General features: G+C 42.7%; 1 protein-coding gene across 2 annotated transcripts in view; it reads left to right on the top strand.

The window, feature by feature from the left end:
- Positions 1 to 557: 557 nt before the first annotated feature.
- The window catches only part of adcy2b (adenylate cyclase 2b (brain)), a 70,608-nt gene continuing 47,237 nt past the window's right edge, over positions 558 to 23,928 (top strand). For both annotated transcript variants that reach the window (XM_065471223.1, XM_065471222.1), the window contains exons 1-4: positions 558 to 1,308; positions 14,484 to 14,681; positions 22,447 to 22,611; positions 23,446 to 23,595. In XM_065471223.1, the coding sequence (XP_065327295.1) occupies positions 1,045 to 1,308; positions 14,484 to 14,681; positions 22,447 to 22,611; positions 23,446 to 23,595 (777 nt within the window). In that variant the 5' untranslated portion in view covers positions 558 to 1,044. The remainder of the gene's footprint in view (positions 1,309 to 14,483; positions 14,682 to 22,446; positions 22,612 to 23,445; positions 23,596 to 23,928) is intronic.

The following is a 23,928-nucleotide window of genomic DNA, read 5'->3' as shown; positions in this document are numbered from 1 at the left end:
TTTGTTTCTTCTTCCCGTTCCTCCCCCATTCTTTCCCCCCTCCGAGTGTTTGTCTTGCCTGTCCTTTTTATCTCTGTCACTGGCTGCTGGATGGCATTTTGTGCTTGTTCTCTCAACACTCCGGTCTCCTTGGTTTTGCACAGCTGTTACAACCCTTCTCACTTTCTCTCTCTCTCAGACACACACACACACACACACACACACGCTGACACACTGTTTTTCTTCCTCCTATCTTCTGCCAACTTCACAGTGTCTTCTTTTTTTCCTCTTATGTAAATGTCTTAAGTCTCTTTCCTTTTCTGTACCTTGTAAACAAAGACACACACACACACACACACACACACAGTCTTGAGTCATATACCACTTCCCTCCACATTATCTAATCTCACACATCACTATTCTCACACTGCTCTGGTAGGTACAGCACACACACTTTTAGCTCTCTCTCTATCACACGCGTTGGAACACCCTCTCTCTCTCTCTCTCTCTCTGGCTCTCTCTCCCTCCCTCCCAGTTACACCCCCCTCTCTCTCTCAGTTCCCATCCGCGCCTCAGCAGAGTAACATGCTGCTTCGTCACAACTACATCTCTAAGCAGTGAGAAGAGACTGCTGCCAGCTCCCCATCAGACTGACCAGACACAAAGAGCAAAGCCCGAAGGAGAGGCAAGAGGTGAGAACCTACCTCCCCCCGAGTCTTCCCTCTCCGGAGCCTCTGACGGGAGGAGGAGGGATAGAGGAGAGCGCTCGGCTTTCTCACTGTCCTGACTCAGTTTGGCACCTCGGGGCTGAAGGAGCGGCAGAGGATGCAGAGGAAGCTGCAGGAGCTGGAAAGTTGGCTCTGCTTCACTCGGCAGTCAATCTGTCACTCTGCAGCTTAGCAAACTTTAAAATAAATAAATAAATAAAGCAGAAGAGGAGGCGGTGGACGCTGGAGAGTGAGGAGGAGGAGGGAGAGAGAAAGAGAGGAAGAAAGCACCCCTTTCCTTGCGCACGTGTTTTTTGGCAACGAGGAGGCATCACTATCCATCCAGAGGAGGCTACCCATGTGGCAGGACGCTCTGTGGACCCGCGGACGCTACCTGCTGGAGAAGAGCGATGGAGGCGAGGGGCCCGAGGGGCCCGAGAGCCTGGGGGACGGGTGCCCGGGGTTCCAGGGTGAGGTGTGCGCGGAGGGCGAGAAGCCCCAGGACTGGCTGTACGAGTCGTACTACCGAATGAGCCAGCAGCACCCGCTGATCGTGTTCCTGCTGCTGATCGTCATGGGAACCTGCCTCGCACTGCTGGCGGTGTTCTTTGCTTCGGGACTGGTGAGAGTGTGTGTGTGCATGTGTCTGTGCGTGTGTGTGTTAACAGGCTGTCTATGTGTGTGTCCTGGGGGAAGTGTTTTGACAGGATTTTAGAGGTGCGGTGAATAATCCACACAGCAGTCCGAGGTTAGTTTGAGTCTAAAAATAAACGCTTGCAGAGCCAAAATGTTGTCATTGTTGTGAGTTTGAACAATAGAAACACGAGCACGTGCTCGGTGTTATCGGCACAAATTCCTGCTTTTGAGGGTTTTTTTTAGTCACCACAAGGACAGGTTGCTTATTAACGGAGTAATTTCAGCCTTTAGCCTTCTTTTTAATAATGAAATGAGAAGATCAATACCGCTCTCGCACACTTGCCGCTTATTATTTCTGCCATGTGGGAGAATTTTTCTCATGTCAAGTGAAAGACTGTTTCAATCAGTCATGGTGGCGATAAGAGTCATTCAGCGCGTTAGTAAAAATATACTGAATATTTATTTCATATTATTGTGTTCAGAGAAACAAGCGGCAGCAGCAGAGGGTCAACAAAAAAGAGACAGGACAGACCGGAGAGGAGCGGGTGACACCCGGGTCCTCCCTGTCTGAGTAAAGTTGCGTAGAGCAGAGTTAGTTTATTTCCGCATTTCCCTTTTGTTTCTCTCTCTTTTTTTGCATTAGTGCGTTATTTCGATGGTAGGGTGGGTCCTGTGTTTGAATCCACCGGCTGAGTGGGAATTTTGTGTGTGGAGTGTATGTTCTTCCCGAGCCTGCACGGGCTCTCTCCAGGTAGCCAAGCATCCTCCAAAGGTCTAGAGACATTCTTGTTAGCTTATCTGGCTTTTCTAAGTTAGAAGTAACTATGGATGGCTGTTTCTGTGTGTTAGCCTTGCAGCAGACCGGTGAAGTGTGTGGGGTTTGCCACACTTTTAGCCCCATGAGAGCTCACAGCAGCCCCACTGTCAGTCTGAAGTGGATGAGCAGAAGAAGATTAATGGATGATTAGATTTTTTTTGCCTTTATTAGACATGACAGTACAGAGTAGACGGATAGATCCAAGTATCGATAGTATCAATACCAATGTTGATATTGATATTGGATCAATACTTGATGATGATGATGACTCGTCTCATAAATCATGACAAACCGCTCTTCCCCTAGTAATGGTATCTGCATTCCACAATACTGCAATTACTTAGTATTCGATCGATACCAGATAAGGTCAGTATCACACAGCATGAGGAAATCAGGTAACTGTTTTGTGACAGACTCGCACTCGGGCTCATTCAGTACCCCTCTCAAAGTGTGTCACCTGCTCAACCAGTGAGGTGTCCTTCCAGACCAAAATCTTCACACATCTTTCTTCCTTCATGATTCCTTCCACAGGTCCAGACGCATTGAAGCGTCCCCACAGCAAAATACTTCCACCACCGTGTTTCACTGAGGGGATGGTGTTCTTTAGGTTATACACCTTCTTTATGCAAATATAAGCAGCACATCTGTGGCTAAATAGTTCTATTTTCATCTCATCTGACCAAAGGACGCACTTCCAGTGTATTCCACTGTCGCATAATCTTTCTCCAGGTTGTATTTAGCTCACTTCAGTCTGGCTTGAAGGCGTCTCTTCTGCAGAAGTGAAGTTTTTCTTGTTCTGCAGCCTTGCAGTCTATTCCCGTCTTCTTCAAGATTACAGTTCCCAACTTGGTTAAGTTGTTCACTCGTGTCTTGGCAGTTGTTCTGGGTTTTTAGGCAAATCTCTCACTAGTTTTGAGTCTTTGAAATCCTTCACTTCCTGCCTCTGCCAGGTTTGTCCTACACGTCGTGGCTTTCTTTGAATTTCTTGATGTTACAGTTGGATATCCATCTCCTGCTTTGTCAGCATCAATTATTCTTTTTCTTTTATTTTTAGCATGATGCTTTCACAAGTGACAGCTCAGACCCTTGCTAAAGTATTTATACTGTTTGTTAATTGGAAGATAACCCTTTCTTTTCAATTTATTTTACAAGTTTTCAGGATTACAAAGTTAAAGCACATCAAAGCACAGCAGTGCTTTGTGCTATGGGTCAATAAAAAGATCAGATTTTCAGAGGGGGTAATGATAGTAAAAACAACTGGTAGTTTTTGTTTTTTCTTAAATAATTCTGTTGTTGTGTGCAAACAGAAATATTTTAAATTGACTCTTGGTTTATTTGCACATAAGCTGACATCGTTATTTCAAACTTTAACCATGTTTAATATGGTCACCTACCACTGTAACAGTACATATACATATAGGGGAAAAAACGTAGGAAACACATAAAAGGTCCCATTTAGGTTTGAAATTCATAGAATTTTAACATAAATTCAACTGAAAAATCAAATGTAGATTGAGCTAAAGATGCCACAAAAAACACATTAGTCCTGTTCTTCCTCTCCTCGCCCCCGACCGATTGTGGTTGAGCCTGGTTCTGCTGGAGGTTTCTTCCTGTTAAAAGGGAGTTTTTCCTTCCCACTTTCAAGTGCATGCTCACAGGGGCTCATTTGATTGTTGGGCTTTTCTCTACATTACTGTAGAGTCTTTACCTTATAATACAAAGCACCTTAAACAGACTGTTGTTGTGACTTGGCGCTGTATAAATAAAACTGCTAGAACAAGACACATCATTTCATCTTAATTATCTTGATATCATAATTGTTGAAATCACAAGGAAAATGCTATCACATTCCAAGTTCTAAGTCATTTATAATAAGAATAAAGAGTACAGTGGACTTTGGATTTCATTAATTCATTATGTTTCTCATTATCAAGAATCAGAAAGAAGCTTTATTCTCGGGATCACCGAAGAGCGCTGTGATCAGAAGAAGAGTTTTAGTTTTGGCATGAAACTGAATGCGACTGAGGTGGGGAGATGGGGAGCTGTGTGTGTGTGTGTGTGTGTGTGTGTGTGTCTGTCTGTGTGTGTGTGTGTATGATTACGTGTGACAGCATAAGAGGCCATGAAGCAGCACTTTAAATCTCAACGCCGGGTTTGCAGAGCGGATCAAGAGCACGATGACAGTTTAGTTCGCGGCTGCGTGGGTGTTGGTGCTTTTGTCAAGTGAAAAGTGTTGTTTTGGCCACAAACACTCAACCATAAACACAAGCTATTGTTTCGCCAGCGCTGCCTTTGTGTTTCATGGAATAGCCGTACAAAAGCAAGCCCACTCATTGCTATTGCTGTTGTTGTTTGATAAAGATTGTTTTGCTCTCATATGCCCAGGACGGTCTTTAGACATTTGTTTTGCTCTCTAAGTAGCACCTCGACTCAATAATTGGGGGGGTCATTCTCAGTAGCACCTCCACCTTTATTGATGCCTTCTATTTAAGACAAATCAATATAATTTATTGCCCTCCCCGCTGGTCGATCTAATCCTCCAAGTTTCCTTTACTTCTTAGGCTCTGTGCTTCACTGGTTAAATTACAATCCCGCAGGTAATTTCCCATCATTCTCAATGCAAATTGAAATCATTCATTTCTTTCCCCCCAAGTTTGCTCCTATTAAATAACATCCAAGCCTGTCTATAGTGATGAAGCGGTTGCTCAGCGAGGCGTGTGTATTTATTACTGCTGGACCAAGAAGAATGGCAGGAATAAATAGAGGCTGGGTCTGAAGCTAGGAGGCCGGGCGGCAGAGAGAGGGGAGGATGTTGTTGTAAGTGCCGTGGCTTTATCAGTGAGCCGACAGAAACCCAACCAAAGCAGCGTTAATGCTCCCAAAATTGCTGCCCACTTTTATCTGTCGCCACACGTCATGGCTGGAGTGGCTCAAAGTGCTGTTTTAAGAAGCCGGCCCCTCCACCCAGTTTGCGCAGTACGTGTGTGTGTGTGCTGGTATGTGCATATCAGCGATTGTGCTGTTTGGGTGTTTTTGTCTGAGGAAGTCTTTTTTAATTTCTGTCTGAGTAATTTTGGGAGGAAAATCATTCTTGTTCTTTCTGCCTTGAGGTTGTATTTTCTGTGGTGTGTGTCCTCCGTGTTAACCTAAGGGCATTCAAAACATAATTTGACAGTTTAATCGAGATCAATATTCCATCTGATTATAGAAGATTGGTAATCTGTGAACTGTAACCGCTCTCTCATTGCTGCCTTGGTGCTCATCACTGATTCCAGCACTGTTTCTGCCGGCTCGTGAGCAGTCTGTTGATATTTTAAGTAAAGCAAGAACACAGATTTAGTTTCCTTCTCGTTGACAGTTTGATCGATGGGAGGCAGTGAGGGAAGGGTGTTTTTGTAATGATGGATCACCAGCTGTTACTGGGAGAGAAGTAAGGTGACCGAGTGGGATGAAATAGATGTTGTGATGTCACTGACTAGGTGTGGTTGGAGTTACACAGAGTAAAAATAATCCACTAGACACGGAGACCTCAAGCAACAATGCTGTGAAAAATTGACCTTTTCTAAACTATATTTAATTGCTTGTATATTCTTGATTAAAGTGCCTTAAAAAAGATATAATCACAGTTAGATATAATTACACAGTCATGGTAAAAAAAAAAAAAGGAAAACATGCCCCCCCCCCTGTCAGTTCTAAGGTTTTAAGTACCAAGACATCATAAAAATAATCTGGTCTTCAAATTAGGGAAATTAGATCTCCCAACAAAGTGATGAGTTCACATAAACTTATAATAAATCCATTTGGTTTGTAGAAGCCACCATGTTCCCAGGCTATCTTGAATACAGTGACCGAGATAGATATCGCCATTCTGACTAATCATGTTTTATGTGTGTGGTTAGAGACCAGCTAAGAATGTAGCATGCCAAAGGAGCAAAAACAAAAACAAGTAGGAAAGAGACAATGTGCCCAACATCTGGATAAAATATCACCCTCTTCCTCCTCACTTTAAGCCAAATCTCCTGAGCTGAAGTCAGGGCTCTAATACACGAAAATATGCATAAACATGCTTATTTATTTCAGATATTTCCGCAGTTACTTCCTGTCAGCAGATTAGACATGGAGGTCTTAGCTGTGAGAAGACCCTCCGACTTCCAGCAGCTGGTGGCAAACTGGCTATACAACAAGAACAGCTGGTTATAAGCTAATATTATACCAGCTAATGTTAGGCTCAAGTATTCTAAAAATCGCACTGATCCCTCTGATAAAGTTTGATTACATTCTCACATCGTATTAGAGTTTATTTGTTGAGTGTCTGAGTCTAACAATGTTAGATCTGCAGAGTATTACAATAGCCAACACTAGCTAACAGTAGCTAACAGAGGCTAACAATATCTAACGGTGCGTTGATAGACGCGACTAGAGCGTCAGGTTTACATGTAAAGTCAATGGAGGAGCGCGATGAAGCGCGACTGGGGGTCCCGCAAAAATTCAGAAGCAGATTTGCGTCACAAAAATGCGAAAACACAAAAATGCGAAAACACAAAAATGCGTCAGTCGCGCGACTGATGCGTTTGAAGCGCGAATAAAAATACGTGCGGGAGTTTGTGTGGTGCATTTTGTGCATTCGTGCGTTTCGCGTCTACCGCTCGAGTTGGAAAAATCTGAACTCAGCGTCAAGTCACGCCGCGACAACCAATCAGGAGCCTGGTGACGTGATGCTCTGACCTAGTTCAAATGGGCAGGTCCAGCCAAAGCCATTCGTTCTTCATTCAATATGGATGAAAGGCTCATCAACACCATAGCCTACCACCCGGAGCTGTACAACACCAGCTGCTTTCTCTACCAAGAATTTTAATATTATTTCAAATAAATTTTTGTAATGACTAATGTCTCAGTTCTACTACACAGCAAATATTGGCACACAACTTGACACATGTAGAATTTATTTCATATTATACTAATGAAAAAATATACTACTATATAGGAACATAGTGAAGCCCAATTATTTAAGAGAATAAAGAGAGGTTAGTTTATTTTGGAGGCAAGCTCCATTTATTAAGAAAATTTAAAAAAAAAGGCAGGAACGCTCTTTAGAGGTTTGTGGGTGGCTCTTAAAAGAGCCATTGTGGGAAAGTCACTGGGACTTCAAATCAGCATATATTAGCGCAGGTATCGATAAAGGACTACCGTATTAAACACTTTTACGAACCGCAGGCAGACGGACAGGTGCTCTGCAGGTGGGATTGAGCGCCTGTAGTTGGTGTTTAGGCGGGTGATGCTTGGACCGTCCAGCTCCTCAAACTGGACGAGGGAAAGACGGTGGTACCGCTGAAAGCGGCTGTCATCCAGACGCAGCTCCTGGAGCAAGTGGTGAAACTCACCAAACTGCTCACGCTTCTGGAGGACCTGATGGACCCAGGTACAGCGAGGACGTCCTTTATGCCGCTGCTCTGCTCTCCACAGTAAATAGAGAAAGGAGACTCTCTCTTCAAACGCTAGATCAACAGCTGCCATCTTGCAAACATACCATCTGGCACTACTTCCTCCCACATTTCCGCTTCACGCGCGTGAAAATTGCATATTTTGGTCGCGCCTATCGCGTTCGGTGTGAACGCACCGTAAGAGAGGGTAACAGTAGCTAACAGAGGCTAACCACAGCTAATAGAAGGACAAAAAAAGAAAAACAGTGATACTGAGAGAAAAGTTCAGGATATCCCCAACAGCTCACCTCAGTATCACAGTCATTGGAAAGAAGAGAGTCTCACTGACCTACTGACTTGCCTTTGACTCCTTTCACAAAGTTTTACAGCTTCTACAAGAGTAAATAGATGCTGGTGCATGCTGACAGCTGAGATAAACAAGAGACTGGCAGCCTACACTCACTACAGATGAACTACAGTTGTTTGTCTTACAGCAACTACTGTAGCTAGGATTATGCACTTGAATTGGAAGGAAACAAAATTCAGTTGACTAGGATATGCAGTCTCCTGATATCTAGTGGTGAGATTTTTGATGTTGTACCCTTAACAAAAATTAAGTCAAAATGCAGAAGCAATGTGTGAAAAACTAACTAAACTCTTAATGCTTGAGTGTGGGAAATATTCAAGACAGCTGCTATTATTCCTAGGAGAAGACAAAAGTGAGAGAATTCCCATAGACTTCCTCATCTAACTGGAGTTACTGACTGACTGAACCTCTCCCCTGTGTTATAGTGTTTGGCCCTTTTTTCTGTCTTATTAGTGGAATTCTCTGATGCGACTTGCCATGTAGCACAGATCATCCAGAAGGCTATTAGGCTATTACTAAGCACTGATTAGCAAGTATGTGTGTCTGTGTGTTGTTTATGGATGTAGGTTGTTGGTGTTAGCTGACAGCGCTCCATCTTCAACTCTTGTTACTTCTGTCTCAAAATCAAGAACAATCAAGAAAAATTTTGGTCCCTAAAATGCCTAAAATGACATCCACCCGACATGTCTACCTCATGATTGTGATAAATAAAGGAGTCATTCAGTTTGAGATGCTATCTAGTCCTCATTAGCCCCTTGAGCCTTTAAACTAACATTAAATTTATCAGATTTCTTTGAAATTCATAGTTCATCCATTTCCAGAGTTAAAGTAGAAATGCGACGAAGATTACCATTTCCTCATGGCTCATCTTTAAATAAGCGATCTTTTTTTACTCAGCTGCTGGGACTCTTTGAATCTGCAGAAGCATTTCAAACTGGTTTGATCCACTGAGCAGCACCGTCTCCCTGCTGTGGGCATCAGGCTTCTTTTTACTCTGATGGCAAAATGACCATTTCTTCACTCGCCACCGATGAATTCCTCCACCATGGTGCTGTGATGAACGGATGTAAGATCACACAGTTGAAGTAAAGCAATCTCTCAAGATGAAATGAAAACAGTCATGACAGTTAAACACAACAAAAGCCGCTAAAGCACCCATAAAACATCATCGCAGTGAGTTAGTGTCCTTTTCGTGATGGTAGGTCCTCCATTAAAGTGACTGTGACTTCACTCCAAACTAGCTTTAATAACGTGAGCCATAAACTTTTAGGTTCAGCGCTGGATGTTCTGCAACCTTTGACCTGTTTGTGGAGAGCGCGTTAGCATTTCTCTGTGCCACAGATGGGCCTTCAAGGGAAAGGGTTGTTGATTATTGATGAATTTCATTACCAGGCTGAGAGCAAATTGAAGGAATATGCCACCAGTGCTGCTTCATCAGACAGTATAAATATTCAGCAGGCACAAGCACGTGGAAAGAACATACGCTGCTGCGATCGCAACACACCCTCTCTGGCCCCCATTTCTCCTCAGTTTCTTTATTTGGTGCGTTTTTGTCATTTTGCTGCTGAATAATTAGATTTTTGAATCTTTGCGTCTCTTTCTGCCACTGTTATGTCTCCCCATACCCCTCCCCAGCCTTTTTTCCCCTCCCAGTATAATAGCTGGATGAGACAGACTGGGTTAAAAAAGGAAATTATTGTTCTGGGTGACAATGCTGCACAATATAGCAGGCAGACACACCCCACTCCCTCTGTGCTATGTCAAGGGAAAATGCTTTAACCAGTTTCAAAGGGGTTTTAACAGGATTAGATGGCCTACGATCAGAAATGTGCAAAGTGCAGATGCTTCTTTCTGTCGATGTGAAAAGCTGCTCCACTCCAAATGCGCATGTAGCGAGAAAGCAGGTCCCTCCCTTTTCTTTCTCTGTATGTCTCTGACTTCTGTGTGCATGTGTGTTTTGCGTGTGCTTCTAACGCTAAAAGAACCTCTGCTGTTGTAAGAGTTTGCGGTCTTGCTTACATTCTCATTAGGATTCAATCTGTGCTCAGGGCCGACTGTATAGCTGCTGTGGCGTCAGCAGTCAGATCCCATGGGATCCCTTCGCCAGACCCTGACTCATGCTACCGCTGCTGCACCATGTTGCCACATTAATGCTGCTATCTTGGATTTGTTCTGATCGAATAGCTTCTGCTGTATTTTAACAAGCAGCTCAAGTCAATAAACTGTCAAAACATCCCGTTACTGAAGGTTGAGCCTGTGACATCTTGTTTTTTCCTTCTCTCACAGAAATTGAATTGGACGTGGAGAGGATCCAACGCGTTTCTTTGCCCACACCGGCGTGCCTTTTACTGTAAAATGGCTGACAAGTAATCACAGAGAGTCTCGCTCAATTATCATGCCGGACCTGTCAGTGTAATCATGACTCGACTAGAATAAGTTTAAATGGTTTACCTAGGCACCGCCTTTAGGATGGAGCCTGTGAGTGTTTCACAGCCTGCTCTTTGGGTGAATGATGGTTATTTTGTTGCCTGTTTTCCCCTCAGAGTGTATAAATTCTGAAAAGATGTTACGGAGTGCTTTATTTGCACATTAGTTGCAGAGTGCACAGGCGGATTAGTAGAATGAGCTCTAGGAGGCTATGCACTCCTTTTTTTGTGGACTTTCACTCAGCACAATCAGACCTGCTGCAAACACTACTGTCATTATTTCTTGGTGCAGAGGCTCAGCAGCTAATCAGATCATAAGTGGCAAGTGAAATTTTTAGCGAAATATTAACTTAATTAGTGATACCTCTTCTGTAGGTCCAGGCCAAATTAGCCAGTGAATTTTTACAGCGAGGAATCCGTGATACATCCAGCAGGGAAAAGGGACAACAATCTAACAACTGCCTCTTGGCTGTCATCAGTCTTTAATTAGCATGACTGTGGAATTGATATTAAAGTGGGCCATACACTTAGTCAAATAATGAATTAAGTGTATGTGCAAGTAATCTCTATGAGCCAAAAGCACAGGCTCTGTATGATGTCAAAGAGAGGGGGAAACCTAAATATGGTCATCTCATCCATACAGCGCCAACTATTAGCAATTCAATTTAAGCCTTCTGTTTGTGAGAGACAGCCAATCAGAAACATCCATCCATCAATTTCCGGATCACGGAGGCTGCAGCCTAAGCAGAGAAGCCCAGACCTCCATCTCCCCGGCCACTTCCTCCAGCTTGTCCAGGGGAAAACCATTCCCTGTCCACCTGAGAGATATAATTCCTCCAGCGTGTTCTGGGTCTGCCCTGGGGCCTTGTTCTGGTGGGACATGCCGGGAACACCTCACCCAGGAGGTCCCCAGCAGGCATCCTTGTCAGATGCCCAAACCACCTCAACTGGCTCCTTTCGATGTGGAGGAGTAGAGGCTCTACTCTGAGCCCCTCCCGGATGGCCGAACTCCTCACCCTATCCTATCTCTATAGGAGATGCCAGCCACCCTTCAGACAAATATAATTTCTACCACTTGTATTTGTGATCTCGTTCTTTCTTCACCCAAAGCTCGTGACCATAGGTGAGGGTAGGGATGTAGATTGACCAGTAAATCGAGAGCTTTGCTTATACAGCACCAATTCGTCTGTTGATCTCCCGCTCTGCCACCCCCCACTAACCAGAAACATAATGATATAAAAGGAGGGTGACTTTAAAGGAACTTTATATCATGCAAAGTTACTGTAGTTCAAGTCTAGTCCTCTAGAGGCCATTTTCTATCATCCATCTATCCATATCCATTGCAGTAAAGTTCGGAGCTGGACCACTGCTGTGTCACTGAGGACTTCTTAAAAGATGATAAAATGCAGGAAGTGGGCTCTGGCAGGTTGGCAGTGGATGGTGCAGCCAGTTACTATGTGGAGCTGGATGACTGGGTTGTGGATGTAGCAGCTGGAGAGTCAAGGGAGGCTAGTTCGTCATCCTCTGGTTGTGGTTGTTGGCCAGGTAGGTAGCAGGAACAAGTGACTGGAAATCGGATGAAGCAGATGGATTTAAGGAGTTAAGGAGACTCAGATACTACTCACATCTGAGCAACTGCAGTCGTCTTTCCGCTTTGCAGTTATTGGGAAAACTGTCCGAACTTGTGGGAGACTGAAGGAATTGTGGATGTTTGTTGATTCTTCTTTTCGTGGCAAAAGCAGACCTTTGAGGCAAAGTAAAAACAAACAAACAAACAAACAAAAGTCCATAGAGGTCCAAACAGGTAAACACTCTGGGAGGCAAAGAGTAAGACGTGACAAGGTACTAAGGCAAGTTGCGGCTTTAAATACACTAAAGGCTAATTAGAAACACAAGAAATGACTGAGGGAAACAAGGTACAAGTGAAACTAATCACTGAGAATGAGACAGGAGATTAAAAGTAAGAAAGTCTGAGAATATAACATGAAAAAAACAAGCAGGAGGTATCTTGATTTTCTTTATAAGTGGGTCAAAGTGCTGGGACCATGACATCGCTATCTTGCTGCAGGATTCAAACCCAGGATGTTCATGCTGTGAGGAGACAGAGCTGACCACCAGGCTGGCCCCTCTAGAGTGCAAGGGAAAAAATATGGAGCAGGAAAATGAACATCATGAGTTCATCATCATGTTCATCACGTATTATTCTCCAAATAATGAATATTGTTGCAAAAAAAGTGCACTTTTTCCCCCTGAACTCGTATGTAGAAGCCTCAATATAAGCGGCAAGTAGGTTTGGCGAACCCTGTAGACTCTTTCCATTACAGTTTTTGTTGGATTTGTTCTAGTCTGCTCATGTTGACAATTATAAAAATGATAAATAAGACGATTATGAATCTACCTTGAATCCCATAACTGCATTAGTTTTTTTGAGTCTCCATGCTGAGAACATTTGACCAGAAAGGTAAAGATTGCATAAAGAATAAGCAAAAGCTGCATAAGCTTTAATGAGTCTGATATGAAGCCATTTTTCTTGAACCAGTTGGATACATCTGGCAGATATATGAGCTCATTTGCACTTGAATTCACAAGTTTCTACAAAGAAGAATCAATATATTAATAAGGCAGGTAATTGCACAAAGCTATATGAGAGAAAAAAGCTGAACCACTGTATGGGGGAGAAACAAAAGAAATTACGACTTGACGGGATGGACAGTTTTTGTTGCCTTTAACGTCTTGACCTGCATATATGCCAAATGAGGACGAGAGAGTGTTCTGTCTGTGTGGTGACAGCTTCTAAATGCTGACTTTGATAGTGTGAGCGTGGAAGTGATGCTGTAGCACATTCCCCGGGCTCAGACTGTCTGCCTGCCGATCTGTGCCGTCTGCTCGTCTGTTTGTGCGTGCACGCTGTGTAGTACCGCCATCCTTTTGAGGACCTAACATTCTCACTAGCAAACAAAAAAATGAGCAAACATTTTGTCAATTTGGAGTTAAGGTTGAAGCTTTTAGACATGAGTGTCTAAAACAATATCAGAACTCATCTGTGTGTCTCTGGTAGGTGCTTCTTTGGCTTCAGGCTGTGCTCTGGTTAAGGGACATGAATTGAGAGGATGCCCCAATTTAGAACTGGTGCAAAATGGTTTCGGCCTCGAAGGTGAATTATTCCTTTTTCAGTACTGGCCGTTTTCAAGTATGTTTTTGGGTGGCTCATATTTTTTTGTGCGTTCCCACAGCAGGGACCTCCCATGTGAAACAGATCAACCCTGAGCCCATTTTTGTTTTCTGAGGTTAGGCAGGACAATGTTTGCAGATGACCATATGATCTGTACCGAGATAGGGACCAGGTGGAAGAGAGCGTGGAGAGGTGGAGGTACGCATTGGCGAGAAGAGGAATGAAGCTCAGTTGAAAGTGTGAATGAGAAGGAGGCTGATGGAAAAGTGAAAATGCAAAGAGCAGAGATAGCGAAGACAGATGAGTTTAAATACCTGTGGTCGACCATCCAAAGCAACGGACAGTTTTAAAGAGAGGTGAAGAAGACATTGTAGGTATTATGGAGTGAGCATCAGGGATTAGGAAGAAGCTGAAAATTAGATTCAGTAACATTTTCTCAAATCAAAATCCGTCCCTAATTGTGCTTACACATTAGTCAGAGTGCATGGTTTTGACCGATAGAAGAAGCAAACACATCGACATCTGGTCATCAGGTCCCCTTCTCTTTAACGGAAGTGGTACCTCCTTAGCATCATTTTCCGATGTGCAGATATAATCCTATATTAAGAATCAGGTGGGGAGATGATATCAGATGAGTCACAGTACAATCAAGAGTTTGCCTCCTTAATATTACTTTTGTTTCCTACCCTGCCTTATCTCTCTGTGTTTAATTTCGGGCGTTCCATTATGTGGTTTGGTGTAGAGAGAAAGAACCACTCTTTGCACATGTAAATCTCTGGCATTTTATCTGCATTGAGAACGGGGTTAGGTGAGATACTGACAGAAGTGGTCGCATTCTGATGCCATGGGAGAGCCAATTAGAGGTGTCCACTCGTGATTGGTTAACCCAGGGCCAAAGCATGAATGTGTTCAATTTCACCAAACTCACCTCACCTCCAACCATCTCTGTCTCTCTCCAGAATACAGAGGACCACTTGACATTCTTGATCACAGTGCCCACTGCGCTCTTCCTCTTCCTGTCCATCTTCATCCTCGTCTGCATCGAATCCGTCTTCAAGCGGATGCTTCGCCTGTTCTCGCTGCTAATATGGGCCTGTCTGGTCACCATGGGTTACCTCTTCATGTTCTCTGGAGGGAGACTCAGCCCCTGGGACCAGGTAGATCGTTTTCTTTATTTTCTGTGTGAGTGTTCGGGTTGATCAACAAGAGTTCAGCAGATGGCTTTTAAATGTTTACAGCTGTCCAATTTGGAATTGAGAATCTTGTAAAAGTGACTTGAAGGGGACCCTATCATGCTCAACTTTATTTTGTATTGTGACTGTATTTTGTGATTTGTGATGATGATAATGCCTGAAATTGTAACTTGACTACTGAAGTTAGTACAGTAATGCATTACATTACTGCATTTCTGAAAAATGTAACGTGATTACAGTAAAGTGTTGTTTTGTAATGCATTACACCCAGCACTGGTTGACAGTCACAGCAATGGTGGAACAATCATTATACTGGTAAAAATCATGAAAGGAAAGATAATAACACAACCCGGTGTTTGAGCCCTGCAAAGATAATGCATCAGCTTGAAGTCATATTCGGCGGATACGTTTTCATACTTTTATAAAGCTGAAGGATTCACACACTTCAGATTAAAACCTCAATATGAAATGGAAGCAGCAAAGCTTTTCTGCAGACTCTGAAAGACTTAATCAGATGCTACCTTCCTGTGAAGTAAACTAACTGGATATAAATGGCATCACTGAAAGTTAAAAACTGTCTAAATTCTTTAATCTTTAATAAAATGATCAGTGTGGCTGCTCTACCAGGTGTAACAATTAAGTTTAACATCCAGGCATCCATGAAAACAGAATTTATTAAATTTAACGGAGTTAGACGTTAGCGGGGAGTTAGCTAGCTAGTTTCCACCCAAGCATAATTTACCATGCTCTGCCTGAGAGATTTCTGAAAAAATTAAAACGTACAACTCTGCTATCACTTCCAACATAAATTAAAACAAAAACCTAAACAGCAGTGATGTTTTTAGGGTTACTGAAGTTGGACTAGCTGGTATATAATGATGTGCTACGTGGTGGCTAGCTACAGAGCTAAGGTTTTAAAAACTGAGCTTTAAAATGAATAGTGGTAATAAAAACTGAGAGAGGCCGACAGTGATCACTGACGTATTTTAGGGGCTTGTTCAGATTGAATAGAAGAAACAAAGCATTAAAACATGTTAAAAACACAACAGCCTTAATAAACACAGAGTAGTTTAGACCCGGAAGCCAGGTTCATATGTCATCACTTAAAGATTGGATAGCTTCAGTGTTATTGAGGGTGAAGAATTATTGAGGGTTTAAAAAGTGAAGCCAATGTAAATGAGCCTTTAAGCTACATTTTTTTCAGATAGCCAGCAGGGGGCGACTAAGGGGGCATCAAAGTCTGCGAAAAACAAAAAAACAACTTTATGACTCCCATGATCCATACTCTCAGTAAACACTCTCTCTTCATGAGTCATCTTCCAGTTTCAGAGCATAATGAATACATCACGATGTTTATTGTTTAATATACGATTTCCATGGGAGTCAAAAAGGAGGATAACACAGGGCGCGCTTGTGATTGACAAGACTTTTATATACAGTCTACAACAACAAACAATTAATAAATATGTGACTTAAACTGTTTAGTTACACATTCTTTCTAGCCCACATACTCCGGTTTAAGTGAGCCTGCTGCCTGAAGATAGCGTGCAGGAGACAGGACGCAGGATGACCACTCGCTGCAGCAGACTTTTATCTCTACTGTTTCCACACTGATGCAAATCAGTGCCACAGGACGTCACACAGACTTTGTAGTAGGGAGCTGGCAGGTTAAAGGCCATTTAATGCCAAGCCAACTGTGTCAGACATTTGCATGCATCTCCCCCTGTTACACGTAGAAACATTCAGCGCTGAAGTACGTGCGTGAAAATGGCTTACGATTACCTGAACCTGATAATTGAGGCCTTTCGACACGTAGCCGTGCTTTCAAGAATTCGCTTCCGCACACACACCTGTCATTTAGTTTAAATGTGTATTTTTCGAATGCATACATGGCTGTGTGTGCGTGACTGTGTGCGTTTGAGACTGTGTGTGAGCGCAGAATTAATTTGACGTGTTAATGAGCCCTGATGAGAGCTAGAGGTGAGCAGATCAGCAGACAGACACATTCGTTTTCAGCGCCAGGCTCCTTCTTTCTCCATTTCAGGACTCCTATTTTCTCATGCTAGCACCCTGTCTCCATCTATTCATCAAATCCCATTTTTCTCTCCTTGGTTTCTCCACCTGCCTCCTTTTCTCCTTTTAACCTCCACCCACGACCCACTCCCCACCTCTCTTTCTCTGTCTTACCTTCGTTTTACTTCTTCGATTCCACGGTGGGGTTTGGGATATTTTTAACATCGGCCACCTGTGAGAGCATAATCATTCTGCATTATTAATTATGCTATTCTGCTCCCATGAGTCTTCCTCTATCTATCTATCTATCTATCTATCTATCTATCTATCTATCTATCTATCTATCTATCTATCTATCTATCTATCTATCTATCTATCTATCCAGATAGAATGAAAGAATGAAAAACAGAAAGACAGAAATAAATAAGTTAACAAAAGAAGGACAGAAGAAAGGGAAAGAAATATGTAAGAAAAGAAAGAAGGAGAAAAAAGAAGAAAAAGGAAGGCGGAAAGAAAAAAGAAGAAAAATACGAAGAGAAATAAAGAAATAAAGGAGAAAGGCAAGAAGAAAAGGGCAAAAAAGAAGGAAAGAAAGATAGAAGGAAGCAGGAAAGAATTAGGTAAGGAAAGAAACACTTAATCAATGAAGGAAAATGGAAAAGAAGGAAAAAGGGGGGAAATAAAAGCATTAGGAAAGAAAGCAACAAGAAAGGAAAACAAGGAAAGAAAGGAGGATAGCGAAAAGAAAAAATGAGAAAAGGAAGGCAGGAAAGGAGTGAGAAAAGGAAAAAAGGAAATAACAAACAGGGTAAAGAAAGAAAGAAAGAAAGAAAGAAAGAAAGAAAGATGCAGGGGAGCAGAAATCCTGTGAGAGGAGAACAGTTGGAGCTGCTGCCCGCTCTCGGTGGGCTGGATTGATTGTGATTACTGAGAGAACAGCATGTCTGATGGAGCACACGGAGCTAATAACAGTAAGGGTCTGACAGAAAGAGAAAGAAAGGCCACAAAGACAGAGGCCGGGAGAAGCTGCTTCTCTCTTCAGCCATTCACTTTGGACCCCCTCTCTCCCACTCCCACCCTCCACCACTCTCAACCACCCCATTCTGAGCTGGCTCACCTGCTTTTTTTGTAAACATACACACGCGCACGCACACACATGCGCACACAGAAATATATCTTTAGCCACGTGTGCCACTATCTAGCCGCAGTAGCCTGTTAGTCTGCTCTTTATTTAATTTCTCTGAAGGCCACGGCTCTTTCCAGAAGGCAGATGGAACATAGCTGTCACACCTGGTACCAAATAATCAAGATATAGTCACTTTTACCTGTGCGTGTTAGTACGTACCTGCCCAAAAAAACCAAATAAACAAAAAAAACAGGGTGCTGCTTCTTAGGAGGGGAGAGCAAAACCTTTTTAAATGGGAGTATTCATGCATCTGTGCATCTGTCTGTGTTTGCATTAGGAGGCGGGTAAGCATGCATCGCTTATGCTTGAAGCACACAGAGCAGGGCTGTGCGCTCAGAACAGGGCAGAGGGAGAAAAAGTCATGGAAGGCGCTGAAGTGATATGATGGCTGCAGGACTCATGTCGGAGTGTTTGAGGCTGTATTAGGATTCAGGATAGAGAGCCGTGGAGACGGAGTGTGTCTGCCTGCCTGCCTGTGTGGCACACAGAAGCAGGTGACGCACCTGAAATTGGACTGCCATTCTCAATTCCACGCAGCCACCTGAACACACCCAGTGTCACACACTCCGACTGACCACCTACCCCTTTAGTCACCCCCTCCCCGATGCCGAGGTGAGAGTTCAGGGTAAGGAGTTGAAGGTTATGGCAAAAATATACACGGCCTTCAAAACGCTACATCTGCTCCGACGTCAGCATCCTTCCCTTTGTTGGTTCCCTTAGCAACAGAAGGTCTAAGTCTACACAAAAACACCTCAGTGTGTGTGTGTGCGCTCGCTGCATTCAGGTCAACCAAACAATTACTTATATCCAATGTTCTAGCTGTGATTTGGCTTGATAAAACACTGCATGCTAGCGAGAGAAGAAATCTCTATAACCCGTCGCTGCAAATTCTGTCCGCAGCGTTGATTTTGACTATCTGTTTTTTTCTCAAGCGGAACAGAGCGCAGGGTTTCTACAGCTCTCACAAAGTTGAACTGAGTCACTCTAAAGATGGATTTTTTAGCCCAAGACATCTGTGGTACATTACACATAAGAATACATAGTCACACTAAAGCCATGTCCTGTGCTAAAAACTATGACAAATTTTTAAGCCAGGGTTTTCAAAGTGCAACTAAATTAAATTAGAAATGATTGTAAATTTCAATCAATTGTTGACTTCACTGCAGGAAAGCAGAACAAAGTTAATTTACACTTCCAGTGAGAACTTCGCACGATCTGATAGCATCATGTTGGTGTTGTTCCCAGATCATCATACTAAATGTTGTTCCAGGATCAACATTGCAAGTGACCAATCAGAATGTTGTGACGTCATACTTTTGCGACTTCGGGAAAACCGCGGTAAAACAAAAAACTGTACTTAAGCTGCGAGAAACCGCCTCTGTCCGCCGATCAACGGACCCTGACCCTAATCCTAACCCTTTAATAAACGGTAAGCAGAATTGATATTGTCCTTGCAACATTGGAATTTCATAAATGCACTAATGGCTTGGCGCGCAAAAGAATAACGTCACAACAATGTGATTGGTCACTTGCAATGTTGAACCTGGAACAACATTTTCATGATGATCTGGGAACAACACCAACACGACGATATCAGATCATCCGAGAACTTCATAGACAGGAAGTTAGGGACCCACCCAACAAAAAGACCTTGAAAAGATATTAAGAATGACGTTGCCAAACAAGGACACTCCTCTTGTTATGAGGAGATATGTTGTAAAAAGCTGAGTGTTCAAGTAGATGACATAAGAACCAGCCCATTTACTGTTTTTGGACTATTTAGTTTTTATCTAGAAATATATTTTACTTTGACTTTTTAAGCAATTTGAACCCAATTTTAGCATTTAGCATTGGAGGGTATGTACCGATTAAACATATTTTAGACCTCCAATCAAGAAAAAATTACTCAGTAGCTAAGCATTAATTCAAAATTTAATTAGAGTTTTGCTAATCCTCTGAAAAGTTGCCTTATCACCTTGGCTCAGAAAACAACTTCCATGGACATCTGGTGCTTGGAAGAGGAAATCTAAACGGATTTAGCCATTTTTATTGTGATGGATGTTTAATAATTCAGTTTCATGTGAGGTGGTTGAATGGTTGGAAAAAATGGTTGAATGTTACGCTTCATTAAATTCTGAAATCCATCGCGCCGGCTGAAATTTGTATATAAAAAAGTCAGTTCAGTGAATTCAGTTAAAAATATATCTAAATTTTGTACAAGTTTTGACAGTTCTGAAATACTGTGTGGGTGTGTGTTGTTTTTTATGACACAGGGTCTACTAAAAAAAGTCCATATTTTTCTTCAGCCCGGGCGACTCAAGAAAGACTTTCTCAACTATAATGATCAGTCCATCATTAGTGGATCATAAAAAAGATAAACTCTATTATTTTGATACTTTTCCAGTTTCATTAATTACCTGAACAATCTTGAAGTGCTGTAGCTTTCACCAGATTAGCGCGCTTTAGCCACTGACAGCTCTACATGGCTAACTAGCATAAGTGGTTGTCATGATCCTGGGTCCTTTTGACCCAGCGTTTTGTGTTTTCTATTAGTGTGATTTTGGTTCTGTTCTTCCTCTGTTTAGTGTTTACTCTGTTCTGCCCGTGTGTTCCTGTATCAAGTCCGCGTCTCTTGGTCTGTGTCCTTGCATGTGTAAGTTCCTGTTTTATTGTGAAGGTCTGTGTTAATGTCAGTGTGTTCTGTTTACGTTTCCCCTGCCTCGTCAGTTGTGATGTCTTCCAGGTGTGTTCCCCTCCTGTTTCCCTTCCCCTGATTCCTGGCGTGTGTATTTATAGTGTGTGTTACCTCGTCCTCGTTGCTGGTTCGTCTGTGTTGTTCCCCTCCATGTTCTCGTGTATTCTCCCTGCATCTCTGTTTCTCAACTCAAGGTTTCAGGTTTGTTTTTGCATAGCTTTTCCCAGTTTAGTTTATTCTTAGGTTTTGGTTTTCATCCTCCTCGTCCCGGTTTGTTTCACCCTTTTGTTAATAAAGCTCGCTCACAACTTAAGCAGTCTGCATTTTGGGTCCGTTTATATTCTCACACAGCCTGCCTCGGCACCCCGTGACAGTGGTATACAGAAAAAGTGGACATTTTCCATTTTCAAACCATCACACTCCAAGCGAACACGCACAGGTAGTGTGCATATGATGGGTATATATGAGTGAAAGTGCTGTAAGTGATTGACAGGCCTCGTACTAGCACAGTTTCAAAATTGGCTATTAGCTTAGCTAGCTTAAACAAATGAGACGTGTAATGTTACCCTACTTGAAAATTTCCAACAGTTGCTCACCATTTAAACGACTCCATCATTTACTGAAGCGTCACTGAGGATTTGGTCCTCAGTTGAACCCTGATTTATATTTTTAAAGCCAATGTTTCTTAAAACAGCAACCTCCTGGCATGCTGTCATGTCCCACCCACTGTTCTATTAGAGAGGACCGCTCATACTTTAACCACACATTTACAGACTGTGTGTTAAGTGAGGCTCAAAGAGAAATGTTTTCCCAAAAGCAAGCTTTTCATTTAGTCTTATTAAAAAAGCTAAGAAATTTCTAGCAGTTTCAAACACTTTATCCAAAACCCAAGGACTCAAAGGATTTCCAAGCATCCATATAAACCCTGAAATAACTGAGAAATGCAGGCCATAGTGTATTTAAAGCTTAAAGTTTACATGCATAATAATGTAAGACACAAATCGAGGTCTAGGAATTATCGGTTTCTTTTCAGGAGAAGCCATCCACTCAGAGCTGTCACCCGTAGTGAATTCCTGTTTGCAGTCCGACTTTCTGAACCTGATAGGCACAGGAAATAAACAGACAGGCAGGAAGGTCAAAGTTCATCTGGTGTCCTAGTTGAAGCTGTGACCCCATCACGCTGGTTGCCACCACAGCCACCATAACAGGAAGAGGTGGAGTGAGAGCAGGGGAAGTGTACAGAGACGAAGTGGGAGGTTAAAGCATGAGGTATCAGTGAAAAATACGCTGATGCGCACGCACAGCACACAGAAACATGCACGCGCACATCCACAGCAGGAGCTGATAAGCAATCGGAGTAAAAATGTCTCATGGAAATCAAAAAAAGAGGTACAACTGATCACAGAAATCAAGCAACAAACTCCTCGTTTAATTGTTACAATATGTTATTCCCACATGTAAAGACATATTTGAGCAGTCATTTAATAACTTGTGATGCTCTGATTTGTTGTATTCTTGTTTTCTGGACAATTTAGCAGAGGATTTTTGTGAAAACTAAGTGAGCAGCCCACTCATCTCTAATGATTTATCACAGGATCAGCAGTTTATCGTTGGATCTCTTAGCAAAGAAACACTGGCAGCCCACTCAGCTGTGTTCTGTATTTAGGCAAACAGCAGACAAAGTGGGAACACGTACAGCAGAGATCTCTGCTGGGATTCAGCCGCAAGCATATTTCTACATTTGGGAACTTCTTGTCAAAGCTGTTGGTATTAATGCGTGTGGTTTAATTTAGACAAATTTGCACCTTCACCTGTTCTTGCTTTCCCGTTTCCAGGTCTCCTTCTTCCTCTTTATCGTGTTTGTTGTCTACACCATGCTTCCCTTCTCCATGAGAGGGGCCATTATCGCCAGCGGAATCACCTGCTTCTCACACACTATCACTCTCAGTGTCTGTCTGACCACCCGCGACACAGACCTGGAGGATCCTTTAGTCTGGCAGGTAAACCTGAACACACAGCCACACTGTTGGAATCTGCCGATATATTTTCCATGACTTCCTTCTTGTGCTGCATATGTAATTTCTTCTCCATATTAGCTGCAGCATGAAAACTCGTTCTCTAATGTTTTTCCAAGCATGATTAAAAATGATGAGGTGCAGCGTCTGGGTTGTAAAACAGTGAACCTATCCTGTATAATCGAGCACATTCAGCAGGGCCTCCAGAGTAATGTGAAGGGCCTTTTACCGCACTCAGGGAACAGCCCTTCAAAACTGGCTCTAACTGAATGGACTGTTGATACAGTAAAACAAAGAGTCTCGCCGCAGACCGATAAGAGAAAAAGATTATCCATAAACGTCAATAAGCGTGCAGAAACATGAAGTGAAGTAGAATTGATTTGGCATCAGATCCATTTCTGCTGCTGCTGGCACACACGCACACACAAACACACACACACTCCAATCAACCGTCAGAGTAAAAACACTGTAATCACAACAGCCTTCAATAGCTTTCTTCGCTCTCACACACTCACACATGCAGAGTGGAAAAGTACTCTAACAATAAACCAGTGTTCAAAGGCAAAGCATGATCTTGGATACGGCACCAAGGACAACTTATTCATATGCAGGTCCACACTGTAAAGAGCTTGTGGTTGACACGGTGGTGGAAAGCAATGCAAAAGTGTGTGTTCTCGCCTGGTTTTACGAGGTAATAACAGAGGCTTAAGTGGAAAGGTCGTATAGTGGAAAAATGACTGGTACAATCATATTTGCAATATAGGTCAGCTCTTAATTGCTTATTTCTTCCATGTATGTTTGTGTGTCTGTCTGTGGCAGATCTTAGCCAATGTGATAATCTTCACCTGTGGAAACTTGGCTGGGGCATATCACAAGCATCTGATGGACCTGGCACTCAAACAGACCTATCAGGACACCTGCAACTGCATCAAGTCTCCCATCAAGCTGGAGTTTGAAAAGCACCAACAGGTACACAGTTTGAGAGCCATACTTTAGTTCTTGAAGAAGTTACTTCTTGGTTATTATCCTGCTTTTGCTTCTTCTGTTCACTAGTTTGACTGTCTGCATATCCAACAGTCATGCTCACTCTACTCTGGGGCTCAAACGTTACGTGTACTGTGGGCTGGCTAATATTTGTCAGCTTTAGTTTTGTTGCTAATTGGGACAATTCATTAGCTACCCAAAATAGCAGCTATGGGGCTAACTTGCTAACTAGCTTGTTTCCTTTCCAACGTTCCAGCCATCATTTTGTTCCATCGCTAACAAAATACTATCTGAAACTACATCAGCTTTTGGTTCTCA

This window comes from Pelmatolapia mariae, linkage group LG22 (assembly GCF_036321145.2).
Source record: "Pelmatolapia mariae isolate MD_Pm_ZW linkage group LG22, Pm_UMD_F_2, whole genome shotgun sequence".
NCBI lineage: Eukaryota > Metazoa > Chordata > Actinopteri > Cichliformes > Cichlidae > Pelmatolapia > Pelmatolapia mariae.
This window is presented reverse-complemented; position numbering and strand designations above follow the sequence as displayed.